Genomic DNA, 15,679 nt, shown 5'->3' with positions numbered 1-15,679 from the left:
GACTATTTGGAAGAGAAATAAGTTAGACAAAATAATTATTAGAGTATAAATGTATGATTAAGGGTCCTGATTGAAAAAGTGGAACTGCTTGGCGTTGCATATTTAAATTCATTAAAGCTCGATTCGCATCATTATGCTCGATAAAAAGAATGAACGAAGCTCTAATAGAAAAATATTGAAAGGAAAAATACTTCGGAGATGAATTTCTTCCCATGCAATAGTCAGAAATTATTGACAATATTGTGCTAGGACAATTTGTTCCTCCCAAATACTTCAATTCAGTACTAAAGAATTTTTTGTAGCTACCATATAGTATTTAAAAATTATTTTTTTTGAATTTTTGACTTGTGAAAAGTAATAATATTAATATCTGATGTAATTTTTAAAATTAAATCGTAATTTTTTAAAAAACTATTTAAGTATTTACAGAGAAATTAAAAAAAATAATTTCTCTCATAAATTATAATAAAAAAAATTTTTTCACATTTTTTAAAATTAAAAAATTAAATACAAAATAATTTATTTATAAATTATTTTTAATATAAGTATTTATTATTTAAGTTATTTTTTAAAAAAAATTAATTAAACTATTTATTCATTGAATCTAAAAATACCATCTGTTTTTTGTTATTACCGTAAAAAAAATATTAGAATGAAAAAAAAATACAGAATAAGTATAATAATAAATTTAATATTTTATAAATATTTTTTAATATTTATTAATAATAAAGCTCTATTTAAAAAATTAAAATAATTTAAAATTTAATTTAAAAAATTATAAAAATATAATTATAAATTTAATAAAATTATAGGTTAATTAAACCATCCATGAGTCACAAATGTATAATGAAGTTTCTAAAATTCCCATAAACCACACAGGACAGGAGACATCTAAATGCACCTTAAACCCTAATGTCCTTCCTTACACCCTTCCTCGCCCGCCAAAAAAATTTCCCCATTGCCACGCTCCTCACGCGCCACCTCTCTTCCGCCACCACCAGAACCACCACCTCCAAACTCCACGAGCGCTACACATTCACTCCACCACCTTCTCTCTCCCCCGAATCCCAAAACGATGATATTCCAACGAAACCAAACAAGAAAAAACCAAAACCAAGGTACCGTCCGCCTTCGTCTCTGGACCGAAACGGACGCAAACCGGTTCGTTCTGACCTGCCGTTCGATTTCCGGTTCAGCTACACGGAGAGCAGTGCGAAGGTGAGGCCTATCGGGCTTAGGGGGCCCAAGTACTCGCCATTTGGGCCTGGAAGGGTGGACCGGGCCTGGACCGGGGTTTGTGCGCCTGCGGTGGACCCGAAGGTAGAGTTGTTGGAGGCAAAAGAAGAGCCGAAGATGGAGCACCAGAGGAAGAAGAGGAGAGGTTGGGTTCAAGGGGAACCTCTCTCCACTGCTGAGAGGAAAGCGCTGGTTTTGCAGGGTGAAAGGGGAAAAACCAAGAGGCAAATCAATCTAGGTATGAAAAATTAGGGTTTTCTTAGTTGTAGAAAATTGGTTCCCTTTGCCTGTATGTTCTAAGATTATGAAATTAGGATACTTTGTTGGCTTTTTCCTTCCAAAATAAATAATGCTGAGGATGACTTATTTTGATGATATTTTCTATGAAAATTTGTCTAAGTGTTGGATACTTTGAGGACTACCTTTATGTTACATTGAAAATTTATCCTACATTTTGTATCCTCAATTTGAATTTTGAATTTTGAGGCGGTAGCTGAGTTAGTATACAGGTCATATTAACTTATGAAGGATGATGGTATTTATGTGTTGACTGCTTTTGTGGTAATGGTTTAAAACTATATAATTGGGATACTTTGAAGTCTGTCTTACAACTATTACTATATGAGGATGAATTTTTTACTGAGATTTTGGTGAAATCGTATGAGAATTGGAAAATGTAAGGGCTAACTTATGTTATATAGAATAGAGGGAAGGTTAATGTTAAATTGTTGAATGGTTTGTCTGGTGATTATAAAATTTTTAAAGTTTTGCTTAACAAAACAGGATGTCTGGTGGTCCTTCTGTTACTAGCTTCTTTGGAAGTTTTTGGTGGTATTGAGAATTTGATAATTGAATAAGCCCATGGATATAGAGAGCAATTTACTTTCCAATTATTGTGGAAATGTATTACACATATTGCCAAACTAGTAATCTGAGGAGGTAAATTTTTACATCTGCTAACATATATATTATATTGCAAATGTACTAAACTCTGTGAAATGCTTCTTTCTAACATATATTTAAATTGAAACTCTAATCCAGCTTTTGGGATATTTGACCTTGCCTGTGACCTAATGCTCTTAGAGAACTGCTACATAAATTTAGAAAACAATTTTTTTTTTAAATTTACTATATGTTCTTTAATGATTACTCTTTATATATTTATTTTTATTGACCATGAACTCTGTTTTGGTCACAGGTAGGGATGGCTTAACCCACAACATGCTGGATGTTATTCATAAGCATTGGAAATATTCTGAAGTGGTTAGGATCAAATGCATGGGCGTTCCAACTGTTGACATGAAAAATGTTTGCACCCAGCTTGAGGTTCGTACCTTTCTATACCCTTCTGTGTTCATAAAACTACCTAGCCTTCTGAAGTGAATTTTTCTATTATGGTCTGTTTAATATGTGTGGACCTATGCTGGTTGAACCATAGTTGAATACTTGGATTATGTGTCACTCTATGTTTAAAAGCTACTTGGTTATGCAAGCATAAGCAATTCTCTTGCACTTGTCACAGGACAAAACATATGGAAAGGTCATTTCCAGGCATGGGGGTACAATTATATTATACAGAGGCAGGAACTATAATCCCAATCACAGGCCAGTAATTCCTCTCATGCTGTGGAAACCCCAAGAACCTGTCTATCCTAGACTGATTAAGACAACAATTGAGGGTCTTAGTATTGAGGAAACTAAAGAAATGAGGAAGAGAGGACTAGCCGTTCCCGTGTTAACAAAACTTGGTATGCTTGCTATATTTTCTAATTCCAGTTTTATTTATGCTTTCTGCAAAGGTTATTGACTCTGAATTGAATTGCAGCCAAAAATGGTTATTATGCATATTTGGTGCCAATGGTCAGAGATGCTTTCCTCTCAAGTGAATTGGTTCGGATAGACTGCACGGGTCTTGAGAGGAGTGATTACAAGAAAATCGGCTGCAAACTCCGGGTAAAGATGATTTTGTTATTTTATTCTTTCTTTTCTAATTAGATTATTGTTGTAATTAGCTTTACAGTGCTTTATCTGTGTTCTAGTTATTATCATAGGTTGCATAGCTTAAAAGTGGACCCTAACAGATGAACTTAAATGTTCATTGCGTTTGTTTGGGTTTTGAAAAGCAGAACCAACGTTCAAATATGATTGTGTACAGGGATGAATTCGGGATTTGAGTAACACGGGTATTGTATTAATTTAGTAAGATCACACGGGTTGAACTCTTGAAATATTTTTATTTTGTTCAGTTGGTTCAATTCAAAAGGGAAACATGTTCTCTTAGGCCCATGATACTTTTAAGCATTTTTTGTGTGTGGATTAGCCCACATCTTTAAAAGCAATGTAAATATTAAAACACTTCCTCAATTAGACAATATATCTGTGACATAATTTATAACATTTTTCTAAAAATATTATACCATATACATGTATATATCAGTGCTTATAAAAATTCTAGGGGGACCTTGCCCCCCTGGGCCACCCTTTGTATTCGTCTGTGATTTTGTCCCTGTAGTAAAAATTTATTTGTTCCTTAAAATTTATTAATGCAGGACCTGGTCCCTTGTATTCTGGTGACTTTTGATAAAGAACAGATTGTAGTTTGGAGGGGGAAGGATTATAAGCCCCCAGAGGATGGATACTTCTTTAAAGATAAAGAGTCGTTCGATGATTATGATGATCATTTGGATGCTGGTGTAGGGTAACGTGTTGAGCTTCATTACAGCAGCTTAGGAGACTAAACACACCATGGTTGGCTGTGTGATAATGAGGTATAATCTTGCATGGTATAAGTTGCAGCCATGAATCAGAAGTTCCTTTAAGATTGGATTATTTCTTTTTTGTTTTATTGCAGTAAAAGAGAGAGGGACACTTTTAAGAATGATGTACTTACTGCCAAGGTTGATGCTGCTCTTTGGATATGAACAATTCATCCCCAAAAACTGTTCTTTAACCATGTCTCATTTTGTGGCCTTAAAAGTGGAGAAGAAGCATTCTGAAAGATGTAAATCTGTTAAATTATATATACAAGCTAATTCCTGAACTGGAGATGGTGTAGATAGGATTCTCACATTTTTTTTGATATTCAAACTGTACCCTCAGTATTTCTAGAAAAAACCGATTGAATTTTGATGTCTTCAGTGTATCTTTTCACAAAATCAAGTTTCTCCATTAGCATAGCCAAAGCTTGTTACGGTTTCAGAGCTGTCTTTTGTGATGTTCTAAAGAACAAGATCAGCCTCATACAGAGGTCAGGTGGAAACTGACTTTGTAGTCAGAATAGTCCAATACAAAGATTAGTCACCAAATTAGGGATTTGATAAAATATGTTAGCGGTATAGTTTAGATTAAGGTAAAAAATATTGGTGATAGTACACCATGGTTCTCTTATGGATATCTTTTCTTTGTTTATCAGAAGCTATTATGATGTGCTAACATGTGTTCAATCGGTGACCGTTGGCTTGGTGTTACGTATAAATACTATTGGATTGGATATCATGGCTTATGTCATTGAATTATTAATGTAAAGTAGGTTATGTTTATGCATTTCATCTGAAGTTTACCCCTTGAGTCTTGTGAATAGATAATTGAACAGCTATTCTTTTCTAGTTTCTAGAGTAATCTTACTTTAGACAACATGATGCTGTTAGTGACTTCACCGGCAAATGAATGAGATTTCGGGACTTCGTAGTCAAAACTCAAAACGCCCAACACAACTTGAGCCAACAGTTAAACGTGACACATGGTTAGGTTACATTACATGCGTTTTAATTTTTTTATCCTACTATGGTGGGAGATTTGTATGGAAGGCATTGGTCCACATAACCCATATCCTCTCGGAAATCAAGCAATTAAATATTCGATTGAATGTGAAATGTCCCCACTGTCATGCTCTGACTTCGACTGGTCCCAGTTTCAGATTACATTCTCTTATTTTTGTAGTTACTAGTCTATTTATTCCATTTAACTAATTTCATAAGATATATTTTATTTTGTCAAAAGATTTATTAAGAATCAAATTTATAAGTAGTAAAGGAGGATATTTAAAAGTAGTAAAGGAGGATATTTTCATGTTACTTGTAAAGATAATTATCAGCTTAATTACTATTTTGGTTTTTATAATTTGGGTCGAAAATTTTATTTATGAATAAAGCTCGCAAAATATTTTATCAAGTCTAACCAAATTGTTATAACAACTTTCAAATTATCCGCTCCTTTTTTGTTTTCTTTTCCTTCTTCTCTTCATCTTTTTTCTTCTTTTTTTTCCAAATTCGTGCAGGTTTTTCTTCTTCCCTTCTTCTCTTCCTTCTTCTCCTCTTCTTTTTTTTTCTTCTTCCAAATTCGCATACGCAGATTCTTCTTCTTTGTTATCGTCATCACCAATAATATCAATATTTTGGGAACGTCTTTATTAGTTCTGATTTTTTCTGCTGTCATCATTAAAAAATTTTGGTTCATTTCTTAATTTATTTCGGTTCATTTGTATGTTACTTGATGCTGCTAATAAGTATTGACCAAATTTTTTATTCCTTAAGTAATTTTGATGTATTTTTGTTAATGATTGAGTATATTTTTAGCAAAAAAGAATGAAATTATTTATTATCATTTTATTCAATTGTATTAGATTTCATTCTATTCCATTCAATTTGTCTTGAAAGCCATTCCAACAATTGGGACAAATTATTCATCGACAATACACCTGGACTACAAATGAACCGAAAATATTATTAAAGTGAAATCATTGAATAATACCAAATGAACCGAACATTTGTCCATTAAATAAATTCGAATTCAAAAATACCTGCGTCTAGAATGAACCGAAAATATTATCAAAGCGAAACCATTGTATAATACTACATGAACTGAATATTGCCCATTATATAAATTCAAATTCAATTCAAAATATTGGTTTTTGTTAGCAAAATGTTGATGTTATTGGTGATTACAATAACGAAAGAAAAAGAAACAAGAAGAAAAAATTTCTCAAAATTTCTTATCAAGTTCTTTTCTTGTCTTGTTCATCTAATCAAATAAAGAAGAAGAAACACATAATGCTGTAAAATCACTTGATGGATTTGGATGTGTTTTTGTCTGTGCTTGTTTTGAAACGAGTTTACATTTTGAATTTAATTTTCGGTTCATTTTTAATATAATTTCGGTTCATTCCTGTTCTACACAATTCAAAATTCTTCCTCCTCACCTTCTACTGCTTTTTCACTAGGAAGAGAAGGAGAAAAAGAAAAAAAAAATACAGCAGCAACAACAACAAAAGAATAACAATAAGGAGAAAACACGTGAAGAAGAAGGAACGCGAAAAAGAATGAGGAGGAGGAGAAGGAGGAACGCGAAGAAGAAGAAGACGCTCCGTGCATAAACGAGCGTAGAAAAGAAGCGCGTGTAATCACGCTCTTTTAATGAAAGTGGTTGGGCTTATTTGGATGAACTTGGATTAAAAAATACTTAGATGTGTAGCACTCTTGTTTATATATTTCCAACCTTTTTTTGTATTCGAACTCGTCTTTAAAATTCAACTTGATTTTAAAATCATCATTTTTACCTAAATATTAAAAATTTAAAAAAAAATAAGAGAAGCATATTCTGGAAAGAGAGAGAGAAGCACGGTAAAGAGGAAGGTGGCGACGATGCCGGCTAGGGAGATATCGCGCACTGTCATTGCCGTTTTGACTCCTGCACCAGCATATCCATGAGCTTTGTCGTGTTGCGCCTTGCGCTTCTGTTTCTGTTTCCGAGAGCCACGTCGCAGTTTCTGTTTCTCAACAAACTTTGTTGCCCTGCTCCTTGCTCGCTTGCCGTTGCTCATCTCTGCTCGCCGCTGTTCATCACTGTTCACCCCTACTCCTCGCATGTTCGCTGCTGCTATTCCATAGGGTTCCAATGATATTTTTTAAATTTTGTTGATTTTTTTATATTTGAAATACAGATTTGTTGATTCTTTGATATTGGTTTTTACTTCTATTACTTGTTTATTATATCGTGTTTTCTTGCTGCCTTGATACTATGTCTTGTTGCTACTGCTGGTGTTTCTTATTTATTCATTCTGCTTCTGTTTTAAAACTTTTATTACTACTGCTGGTATTTCTTGTTGGATGGAGAAAAAGAAAAAGAAGAAAAGAAACGGAATATTTTGGTGAAAAAAGATTGTTAGAGAATGGTATTCTAGTTCGAGAGACCATTTTAAAACCAAGTTGAATCTTATGTACAAATTTAAATGCAGAAAAAGATTAGGAACGAATAAAAGTTTTCGTCTAAACCATAAGGACCAAAATCATATTTAACCTTAATTATCATAGTATGAAAAAATTGGATAATAATAATAATAATAATAATAATAATAATAATAATAATAATAATAAATAGAAGGGACACCATTGAGAAACCAAAACAACTACTTTATTAAATAGATAAATCAACCATAATCAAAATTTTCAGAAAAATGGTAACATATTTAGCTAAATATAAAAAATAATTAAATTACTATTTTAAGTTAGTAATTAAATCTTATAACCAAAAGTGATTCTCCTTTTGGAGTCGTGTTAAAGAATTTTATGTGTTTTGTTGAATCATCGAGAACAAAAAAATAATCTTCAAGAAGTTTTTTATTTATTTGACATCATTTTTAGTTTTTTACATATTAGCATGATACACACTACGTATTTGGGAAAAAAAAAATTGTGGTTTTAGTCTTCTACATATTCTTTTGCAAAAATATTTGAAGTCCATTTGTAAAAACAAAATTATTCCACGTGTACACCAAATCTTCAAACCGGTAAGTACTAACAGCGTTACAGTACATATTTGCATATTCCATAAAAAAAAAACAGCTTCTTCTTCTTCTTCCGTCTCCTCAACACACCAAACCTTCAAAGCGTACTCTCATAATGGCGGAAAACGGCATCACCGACCCTCTACTCCCTCCATCTTCCTCCTCTGACCACATAATCCTCAACCTCTCCGAATCCCAACGGCCTAGCGATTCCCCCAACCCCTTTCAGTTCATCGGATGCTCCGAACCCCCAAGCGTTCCTCCTGCTTCAACCGTAGACCCCTTCCGAAACGGCACACAGAACGTGGAGGGAGTGTACGAGTGGGTGAAAATCGTTGCATGCTTGCCTTTGGCGCTGGTTCGAGTGGTTGTGTTCGGAGCGTGCTTGATGGTAGGGTACTTGGCAACGAAGTTTGCGCTTTGGGGGTGGAAGGACAAGGAGAACCCTATGCCCACGTGGCGCTCTAGGGTTATGTGGGTTACCAGAGTCTGCGCTCGCCTCATTCTCTTCTCTTTCGGGTAACACAAACAGTAACAACTCTCTATCTCTCTCTCTCTCTCTCTCTCTCTCTCTCTTTCTTTTCAATTTCAAGTAGTATTTATAGGACTCTTTGGCTGTACCTGTATGCGTTCTGGTTATATTTTATTTATTTTTCAAATATTATATTTATTTTATTTTTCGTGTTTTTTGTTTTGTTTTGTTTTTATTGTTTTTGGTGGAAATGTCAAACTGCGAAGCTAAGTTCAGATAGAATCCGGTGCAATAGAGATGATATGTTCGCAACTTATTTTTATTTTTGTTTTTTAGTTATCCAATATACTAATATTATATTTTAGTCCTGATATCGACTATCGAGGGTTCGAGGCTGAATTTGGATCCATCTAGATTGAGAAAGTTGGTAAAGTGATAAATCGAGAATCACTGTTGAATTTGTAACTTCCATCGTATACGAGCCCAAAATCTTAATTCAATGGTAATTAAATATTTACTTTCTCACCTTACAAATATCCTCACTTTAGAGGATGTTGAATTGTTAATCCTATTAGTCTAGTGAGCATTGTGGAATTTCGGGGCATTTCATTTCTTTTCTTTTTTTTTTTTAAATTTGTGTGATCTGGTTTTTGTCTCATTTTGTTTGTTTTTTTCTTTTTTTATTTATTTATAATTTTTTATGATTTTGTGAAGATGTTAAACTATATTTTTGCTGGTTCTGAAATCAGAATACAAAATGAGGGGGGAAAAGGAAAGAAAGAAAGAAAAAACTGATAGGCTTTAACTAATTGACCAATATAAATTAAATAATAATGTGTGTGTGTGTGTGTGTGTTTTGGGGTTTCTCTAATTTATAATATTGGATGCCTTTTAAATATGTATTGCTATTGTATCATGTGCATTTCTGGTTATATGTATCTCTTAAGTGAGAGAATTATCAACATGATAAACTTCTGCCATGCTTTTTAGTGTTTGCTTGATTAAGTTAGTTTGTGTTTGAAATAATAACCTGTAATAAAAAAAATTTAAGACATAGCTCTTGAAAATGGTTTTCCCCCCTAAAATTTAAGGTGAAAAAAAAACGTACTTAGGGTGTTCGAACTAAGCTAGTGTATATATGATTGTAGATGATCTCATAATAACTGTTGAACCAATTTGATCATAGTCTCAGTGAAACCACTACTGGAGACCTTGCTTATGCTGTGTTGACTTTTAGTTTAAAGGAGATGGTAATTTATTGGTAGGGTTTGTCCATTTTGGCCTTAAGCTTAATTTGGTGCTGAAGTGGTGGCTTTCTTTGTGTTTGTTGTCTCCTTCGGTTTATTGCAGGTATCAATGGATAAAACGAAGGGGAAAACCTGCTCCAAGGGAAATTGCTCCGATAATTGTATCTAATCATGTATCTTATATTGAACCTATTTTCTACTTCTATGAATTATTTCCCACCATTGTGGCATCTGAGTCTCATGACTCCATACCTTGTGTTGGCACCATTATTAGAGCAATGCAGGTAGTTTGGCTTCTGCTTTACATCTTAATTAGCATGCTCAGTTAAGAAAATAATAAAATACATACATACATTACCATTTTCTTTCTCTTTGACTCATTATTTGGTTAGGTCATATATGTCAACAGATTCTCACCATCATCAAGGAGGGAGGCTGTCAATGAAATTAAGGTAAAAAATGTTTCTGTTAGTTTTCCCATCATTATTTGATTATTTTGTCTTAAGCTGTCTTTGTTCTTTCATTGTTGATATGGTTGTCAAGGAGTTTTGGGTTTACCTACCATTCCATACCCTGTTCCTTCTATGTTTTAGACAATTTTTTTTGCATTATTTTTGTTCAGGTGTTTCACAACATTTGTTGTCATGTGTGTCATGCCCCTAACTTTTCACCAGACCTCTGCAAAAGTTTCTTGAAAAATGTTTGATTTAAGTTTGAGAATCATATGATTTAGCAGGAGACTGATAAGACCTACTTACAGAGATTTATGTAAACATGATCCATGACAGTATACTACAGCATTGAATCCATGTAGCTAACTCCTCCTAACGGGATAATACTTCGTTGTTGTTATTGTAGCAATAAGAGTATAAGACTTACAGATTCATTTTTCTTTTGAGTATTGGCCTCTATTAGGATTGATATAAGCAATATAGTTTAAGTTTTAACATGCAACACAAATAATGCTTGAGAATGTAAATAATATGTGAAAATTGAGCAATAATTGGCCATAACCTTGGAACCTGAGTTTCTTGGAAATCACTCATGATTAAGATTGTGCAACAGAGTAGAAAGATTAAGCTGGCATATCATATGGATGGATAAGACTGAATAGTCGTTATTTGTTGCACTTGCACACGAGTTTTGTTCATGTAATTTATGATGTTATCAATCTATAAGCTATTTGATACAGAAATCTGCTTTCGAGGATCTGAATAACAGAGAAGGGCTTCCTGCAATGGATATCCCCGAGTACTATTATTTCCTGAGGGAACCACGACAAATGGCAGGTGCCTTATTTCCTTCCAGCTTGGTGCTTTTATCCCCGGCTACCCAATTCAGCCTATAATTGTTCGATATCCCCATGTGCACTTCGATCAATCTTGGTAAGCAATTACTTTTTGAAGATGCTGGCATTTCTGTGATTTTGAAAAAATCTCTTCTTCTCTTATATATTGTGACCTGCATATTTACTTTCATAGGGGTAGTATCTCTTTGGGAAAGCTCATGTTCAGGATGTTCACTCAGTTTCACAATTTCTTTGAGGTAACAATCTCCATATGTATTATCTTGACAGGGTTAGTGCCTAGCTTCGTATGGAAACTTATTGTTCCCAGAGTAATTTACAACTTTAGCCTTGAATTGAACAGGTAGAATATCTTCCTGTCGTTTATCCCCGGGACGATAAATTGGAAAGTGCTGCACATTATGCTGAAAGGGTGAGTCTTCTAATTTTTTATTTCTGCTATCGAATATTTTCAGAAGGTTTTCACACTTTTATCATTCTATGTTTTATCTTGATCATCCTAGTAATTGTGACAATTAAGATGTGAATAAATGCAGACTGGCCATGCTATGGCAAGTGCACTGAATGTTGTCAACACCGGACATTCGTATGGAGACCTAATGCTTCATGTGAAAGCTCAAGAAGCAAAACAGGCATGCATTCTTCATTCCTGGTTAAACTTATATCTTCAACCTAAATGCTTACCTGCTTTAAGGATTTTAGAATTTGATGCAGGGATCAAGCATTTGATAGGTCTGCATTTATCTATTATTTTCACTCGGAAATAACATTAATTCTGGTTTAGCATAGCTTGTTATTTTCCCATTTATTACACTTGATTTTTTTTCTTGTCAATAATCAACTCTTCTACAAATATGACTATAGACAGCAAATGAACTAATATCTGAACAATTCGTGACTAAGGAAGAGTGTTCTGCATTCAGTCTTCAATCATACTGTACAATCAATACAACTATACATGATAAAGAAATAATGTCCAAATAAATGAAAAAAAAAAAAATTCAACACCACCACCCAATAATATCCTCATCCACAAGTGTATTTGAAAATGTAATCTCAAGCATTGTTTTTCATCCATTTATCAGAGCAAGATTTGTATAAATTTGTACAGAACTCTCGTTGGCCAACTTCTATTGCTTTTCAACTTCCAATAATATGGGTGCTTCCTACTGAGAATACTTATTTTCGTAACAACTTTAAGGAATGAGAGTTTGAGTACCTAATTATTAATATGGAATACGGTTGTCTAAGATGTCAGTAGTGTGTTAAATATTTACCTCTCATTGGTTGTGTACCTCTGCTGAAATTTTGATGTCACCTTTTAGTGCATTAATATTTTCTTATGCATTTTGCAAGCTGACATTGTGTTGAACTGATGCTTTACTTTACCTGTTATGTATTGTGTTGCGGGGATAAAAGAAGAAATTCATTAAGATGAAGAGAACGAATGACAGAGAGTAAAGAGGATAAAGAATCCTCCTAATCAATAAAGCAAGATTTAAAACAAAAAGATTTTTTTTCCCTAAAAAATAAGACATGTAAAAAAGAACTTTACTTACTGTGCAACTTTGCAGCCTATTCATTGACATTTTAGCATATATATTTTGGCAGGATAACCCCTCAAGTTATATGGTCGAAATGTCAAGAGTAGAGAAAGTAAGTTCCTACAGACAAATTTGTATGAAATATGTATGGAAATATGCACTGTTATTTCAAGGCTGTCTTCCTGTTTTCATATTTTTGGACATGGCCTGTTATTGTCTCCTTTTATTAGGCCCTTGGAAATAGCCCTTTTAGTGAAAATAAAGCTCTTATTTTAAGTATGATTTCTCTTCTAAAAGGTTTATATTACTAACAATATCAATACTGGAAGAAAGAATGAAGAGCATTGTTTTTACTTTCAGTTATTTAAGTTGAGCAGCACGGAAGCCTTGGATTTTCTGAATAGATTCCTTTCTATGAATCCTGATCCCAGGTAATAATGAATCACATTGCTGTAACTTAATGGAAAACCTTTCTTGCTCGGCTACATGGGGAAGCAAAACTATAACTTATTTGATATTTGTAATATGTTAGTAAGCAATTGATGTCTAGTTATTCCAGAATCATATTTATTTCAACTATTATTATGAAAAGAAAAAGAAAAAGAAAAGTGCTATATACCAATGATGATGATCAATGCTAAATTTTTCGTTTTTTTCTCATTTCATTTGTCTTCTCTTACATCTTGCACAAATCTCTTACCCTCTCTGCCAAGAGCATTATGAGGAGGAGGATATCAGGCTAACATTATTGAAGTTCCTATAGTGAAATGAAATAGTTCCTTACTATTTAATGAGGATACATGAGTGAAAGTTTACTTGTGATTTTTACTCATGCCTATGGTTTTTGGTAATATTTCGTTGGAACTAATGGAATTCTCCATATCCTGGTTGGCAGTGGTCGTGTTCAATATCATAACTTCTTGAGAGGTTTAAAACTTAAGGCATGCCCTGTGTCTGAGAAGGTTAGTTCCCACCTCTGTATTATATACTCTTCTTTCTGTTGCCAAAGCCTGGATTCTCAAGTGATCGTTTCCCTTTTTTATGTCACGTTGAATTGATTTAATAATTTATTACAGATATTTGCATTCCCTTTTTTATGTCACGTTGAATTGATTTAATAATTTATTACAGATATTTGCATTCCTTGATGTCGAAACGAGTGGCGCAATTACATTTAGACAGGTTACTCTTTGCATTTATCCTTGTTTCTGTGCTCTACTTAAGATTAGATGTCCAATTACAAAAGTTATGCCCTTGTCAATTCATATTAACCTAAGTTTTATGTTGTGTGCCTCAGTTCTTGTTTGGATCCGCCCATGTCATGAAGCAGCCAGGGTTCCATCATTCCTGCGAATCGGCCTTTTCTAGTTGTGGCGGTGCAGTAAAGGACTACATCATAGAAAAAGAAGTATTATGCTCTTTCATAGTCTTATTTGCTTTTACTTATGGAATTGACCAACTCTACTAACTTGCACCTTTTTCTTTTTTATAAAATCAGTTGCGAGATTTTATCCGACCTGCTATCCCCGGATGGAAAGACGATGAGGTAACTTGTGTAGCAAACCTCTTTACACTCGGTTTGTTTTCTGTCACGATGCTCTTGGTTCGTATGTCGATTAATGTTAACCGGTTTACTTGTAGGTCCATGAGCTGCTTGTGTTATTTGATCATGATAATGATGGCAGAATTGGTAAGGATGATTTTCTTTCATGTCTTAGAAGAAATCCTCTCCTCATAGCATTCTTTAATCCTCACCAACTGCACCACCACACAGACATTGGAGGTAGTGAGAACCTTCAGATATTGTAATGTGTGGTATGTCACATGAAATTAGAGGCTACAACTTATTGTATTCTTTTTTTTTTTTTTTTTGGGGGTACACAAGTTCATGTATACTTACTCTTCCTTTTTAGGTGCTGTACAAAATAAAGCCAACCTATGAGAAAATGAGGATAGAATGCAGACTCTTTAATTTCTTTTTGAGTCGTCTTTAATTTCTTATTGTCAAAACACCTTCCCATGGTTTTGATAATTGGACTGAATTGGAGCCGGTCAGAAATCGGAAAAAAAAAATCGGCTAAAAGATTAGTTAATCGGTCGAAAAAAAAAGATCGGCTAAAAAAATTAGTTAATCAGTTGAAATTGGTGCGAGCGATTTCTGATCGATTAGTCGATTTAAAATAATAAATCACAAAAGAAAGGACTTCTCTTAAAATATATATATATATATATATTTATAATATGTTGTTTTTAGTCCTATGGTTAAGTTTATCCATGGCTTTTTTTAGCACGAATGTCTCTGCAAGGTGCCATGACCAAATATTGTGTTATACATTTTTCAATGATGATCCAATCTTATCCCGGATATTAAAAAGCACATAAGAGGTGAGGAGTTTTTCATATTTATAAATACCAGTATATTCTTAAAGCTGGTTTCTTTTCCCGAGGGTCCAGAGTTACTCGATAAAGCAACCTTCAAAGGATAATTTAGTTCCACTTGATACGAGATGCTTAGGATATTCCTAGAATCGCCTAATAAAATAAGAATTTTAAATGTTTTTAGAACACCGATATTTTAATATTTTAATTATTAATTTTAATTATAAAAATTATATAATATATATTAATTGAAATCAATTGTTAAAACACTATTGTTTTAAGAATATTTAAAATTTTTCAAATAATATAAGAGTAACTAGCAAAAGTTATCATGTTTAATATTTTATACTCACAGTTTATAAACTTTAGCGGAGATCTTTTGGGGTAAGATTTTTATATATTTAGAGTCCAAAAATCATCCATCCAAAAGAGCAATTTCAACTTTAAAGGATGAATGGGTAAAGTTTTTATCTTTCAAAAATTGTTTATCAAAACTAGATTTTGAAAGACAGATTTTTAGAGGCTGTGGCACCTAAATCAAATTAAAAATAGTTTTTAATAAGTACAAATAACAATAATTATATTTGATAAAATAGTTTTAAAAATGTAAATAGATCATAATAGATATAATAATAATAATAATAATAATAATAATAATAATAATAATAATAATAATAATAATAATAATTTTGATAAGCATACTTTATTTTTAAA

General features: G+C 33.0%; 2 protein-coding genes across 3 annotated transcripts; both read left to right on the top strand.

The window, feature by feature from the left end:
* Positions 1–843: 843 nt before the first annotated feature.
* Positions 844–4,367, top strand: LOC107639804 (RNA-binding CRS1 / YhbY (CRM) domain-containing protein). Of its 2 annotated transcripts, XR_002361694.2 has the most exons (6): positions 846–1,474; positions 2,435–2,562; positions 2,759–2,984; positions 3,062–3,189; positions 3,786–4,004; positions 4,088–4,367. XR_002361694.2 is itself a non-coding variant. In XM_021121679.2 (5 exons), the coding sequence occupies exons 1-5, from the start codon at positions 913–915 to the stop codon at positions 3,936–3,938; spliced, it is 1,197 nt and encodes a 398-aa protein (XP_020977338.1). In that variant the 5' UTR covers positions 844–912; the 3' UTR covers positions 3,939–4,367. The 2 variants fall into 2 exon arrangements, 1 of the variants encoding a protein (XP_020977338.1); XM_021121679.2 differs by having other exon boundaries at positions 844–1,474; positions 3,786–4,367.
* Positions 4,368–7,982: 3,615 nt separating this feature from the next.
* LOC107637025 (lysophospholipid acyltransferase LPEAT2) lies at positions 7,983–14,533 on the top strand. Its single transcript, XM_016340481.3, has 14 exons — positions 7,983–8,536; positions 9,840–10,020; positions 10,129–10,188; positions 10,958–11,121; positions 11,218–11,281; positions 11,386–11,454; positions 11,579–11,674; positions 12,654–12,698; positions 12,947–13,017; positions 13,482–13,548; positions 13,718–13,768; positions 13,884–13,994; positions 14,085–14,132; positions 14,228–14,533. The coding sequence occupies exons 1-14, from the start codon at positions 8,133–8,135 to the stop codon at positions 14,393–14,395; spliced, it is 1,599 nt and encodes a 532-aa protein (XP_016195967.2). The 5' UTR covers positions 7,983–8,132; the 3' UTR covers positions 14,396–14,533.
* Positions 14,534–15,679: the final 1,146 nt, after the last annotated feature.

The sequence above is a fragment of the Arachis ipaensis genome, chromosome B4, assembly GCF_059453495.1.
Source record: "Arachis ipaensis isolate K30076 ecotype BB chromosome B4, ASM5945349v1, whole genome shotgun sequence".
Classification (NCBI taxonomy): domain Eukaryota; kingdom Viridiplantae; phylum Streptophyta; class Magnoliopsida; order Fabales; family Fabaceae; genus Arachis; species Arachis ipaensis.
This window is presented reverse-complemented; position numbering and strand designations above follow the sequence as displayed.

Bases quoted from the DNA above. Each gene is read 5' to 3' on its own strand.
- LOC107639804 (XM_021121679.2), top strand. From the start codon at position 913: ATGTCCTTCCTTACACCCTTCCTCGCCCGCCAAAAAAATTTCCCCATT. The intron at 2,985-3,061 runs GTATGCTTGCTA...ATTGAATTGCAG, and splicing joins TCCCGTGTTAACAAAACTTG to CCAAAAATGGTTATTATGCA. The intron at 3,190-3,785 runs GTAAAGATGATT...TTATTAATGCAG, and splicing joins AAATCGGCTGCAAACTCCGG to GACCTGGTCCCTTGTATTCT.
- LOC107637025 (XM_016340481.3), top strand. From the start codon at position 8,133: ATGGCGGAAAACGGCATCACCGACCCTCTACTCCCTCCATCTTCCTCC. The intron at 11,455-11,578 runs GTGAGTCTTCTA...GAATAAATGCAG, and splicing joins CTGCACATTATGCTGAAAGG to ACTGGCCATGCTATGGCAAG. The intron at 11,675-12,653 runs GCATGCATTCTT...ATATTTTGGCAG, and splicing joins AAGCTCAAGAAGCAAAACAG to GATAACCCCTCAAGTTATAT.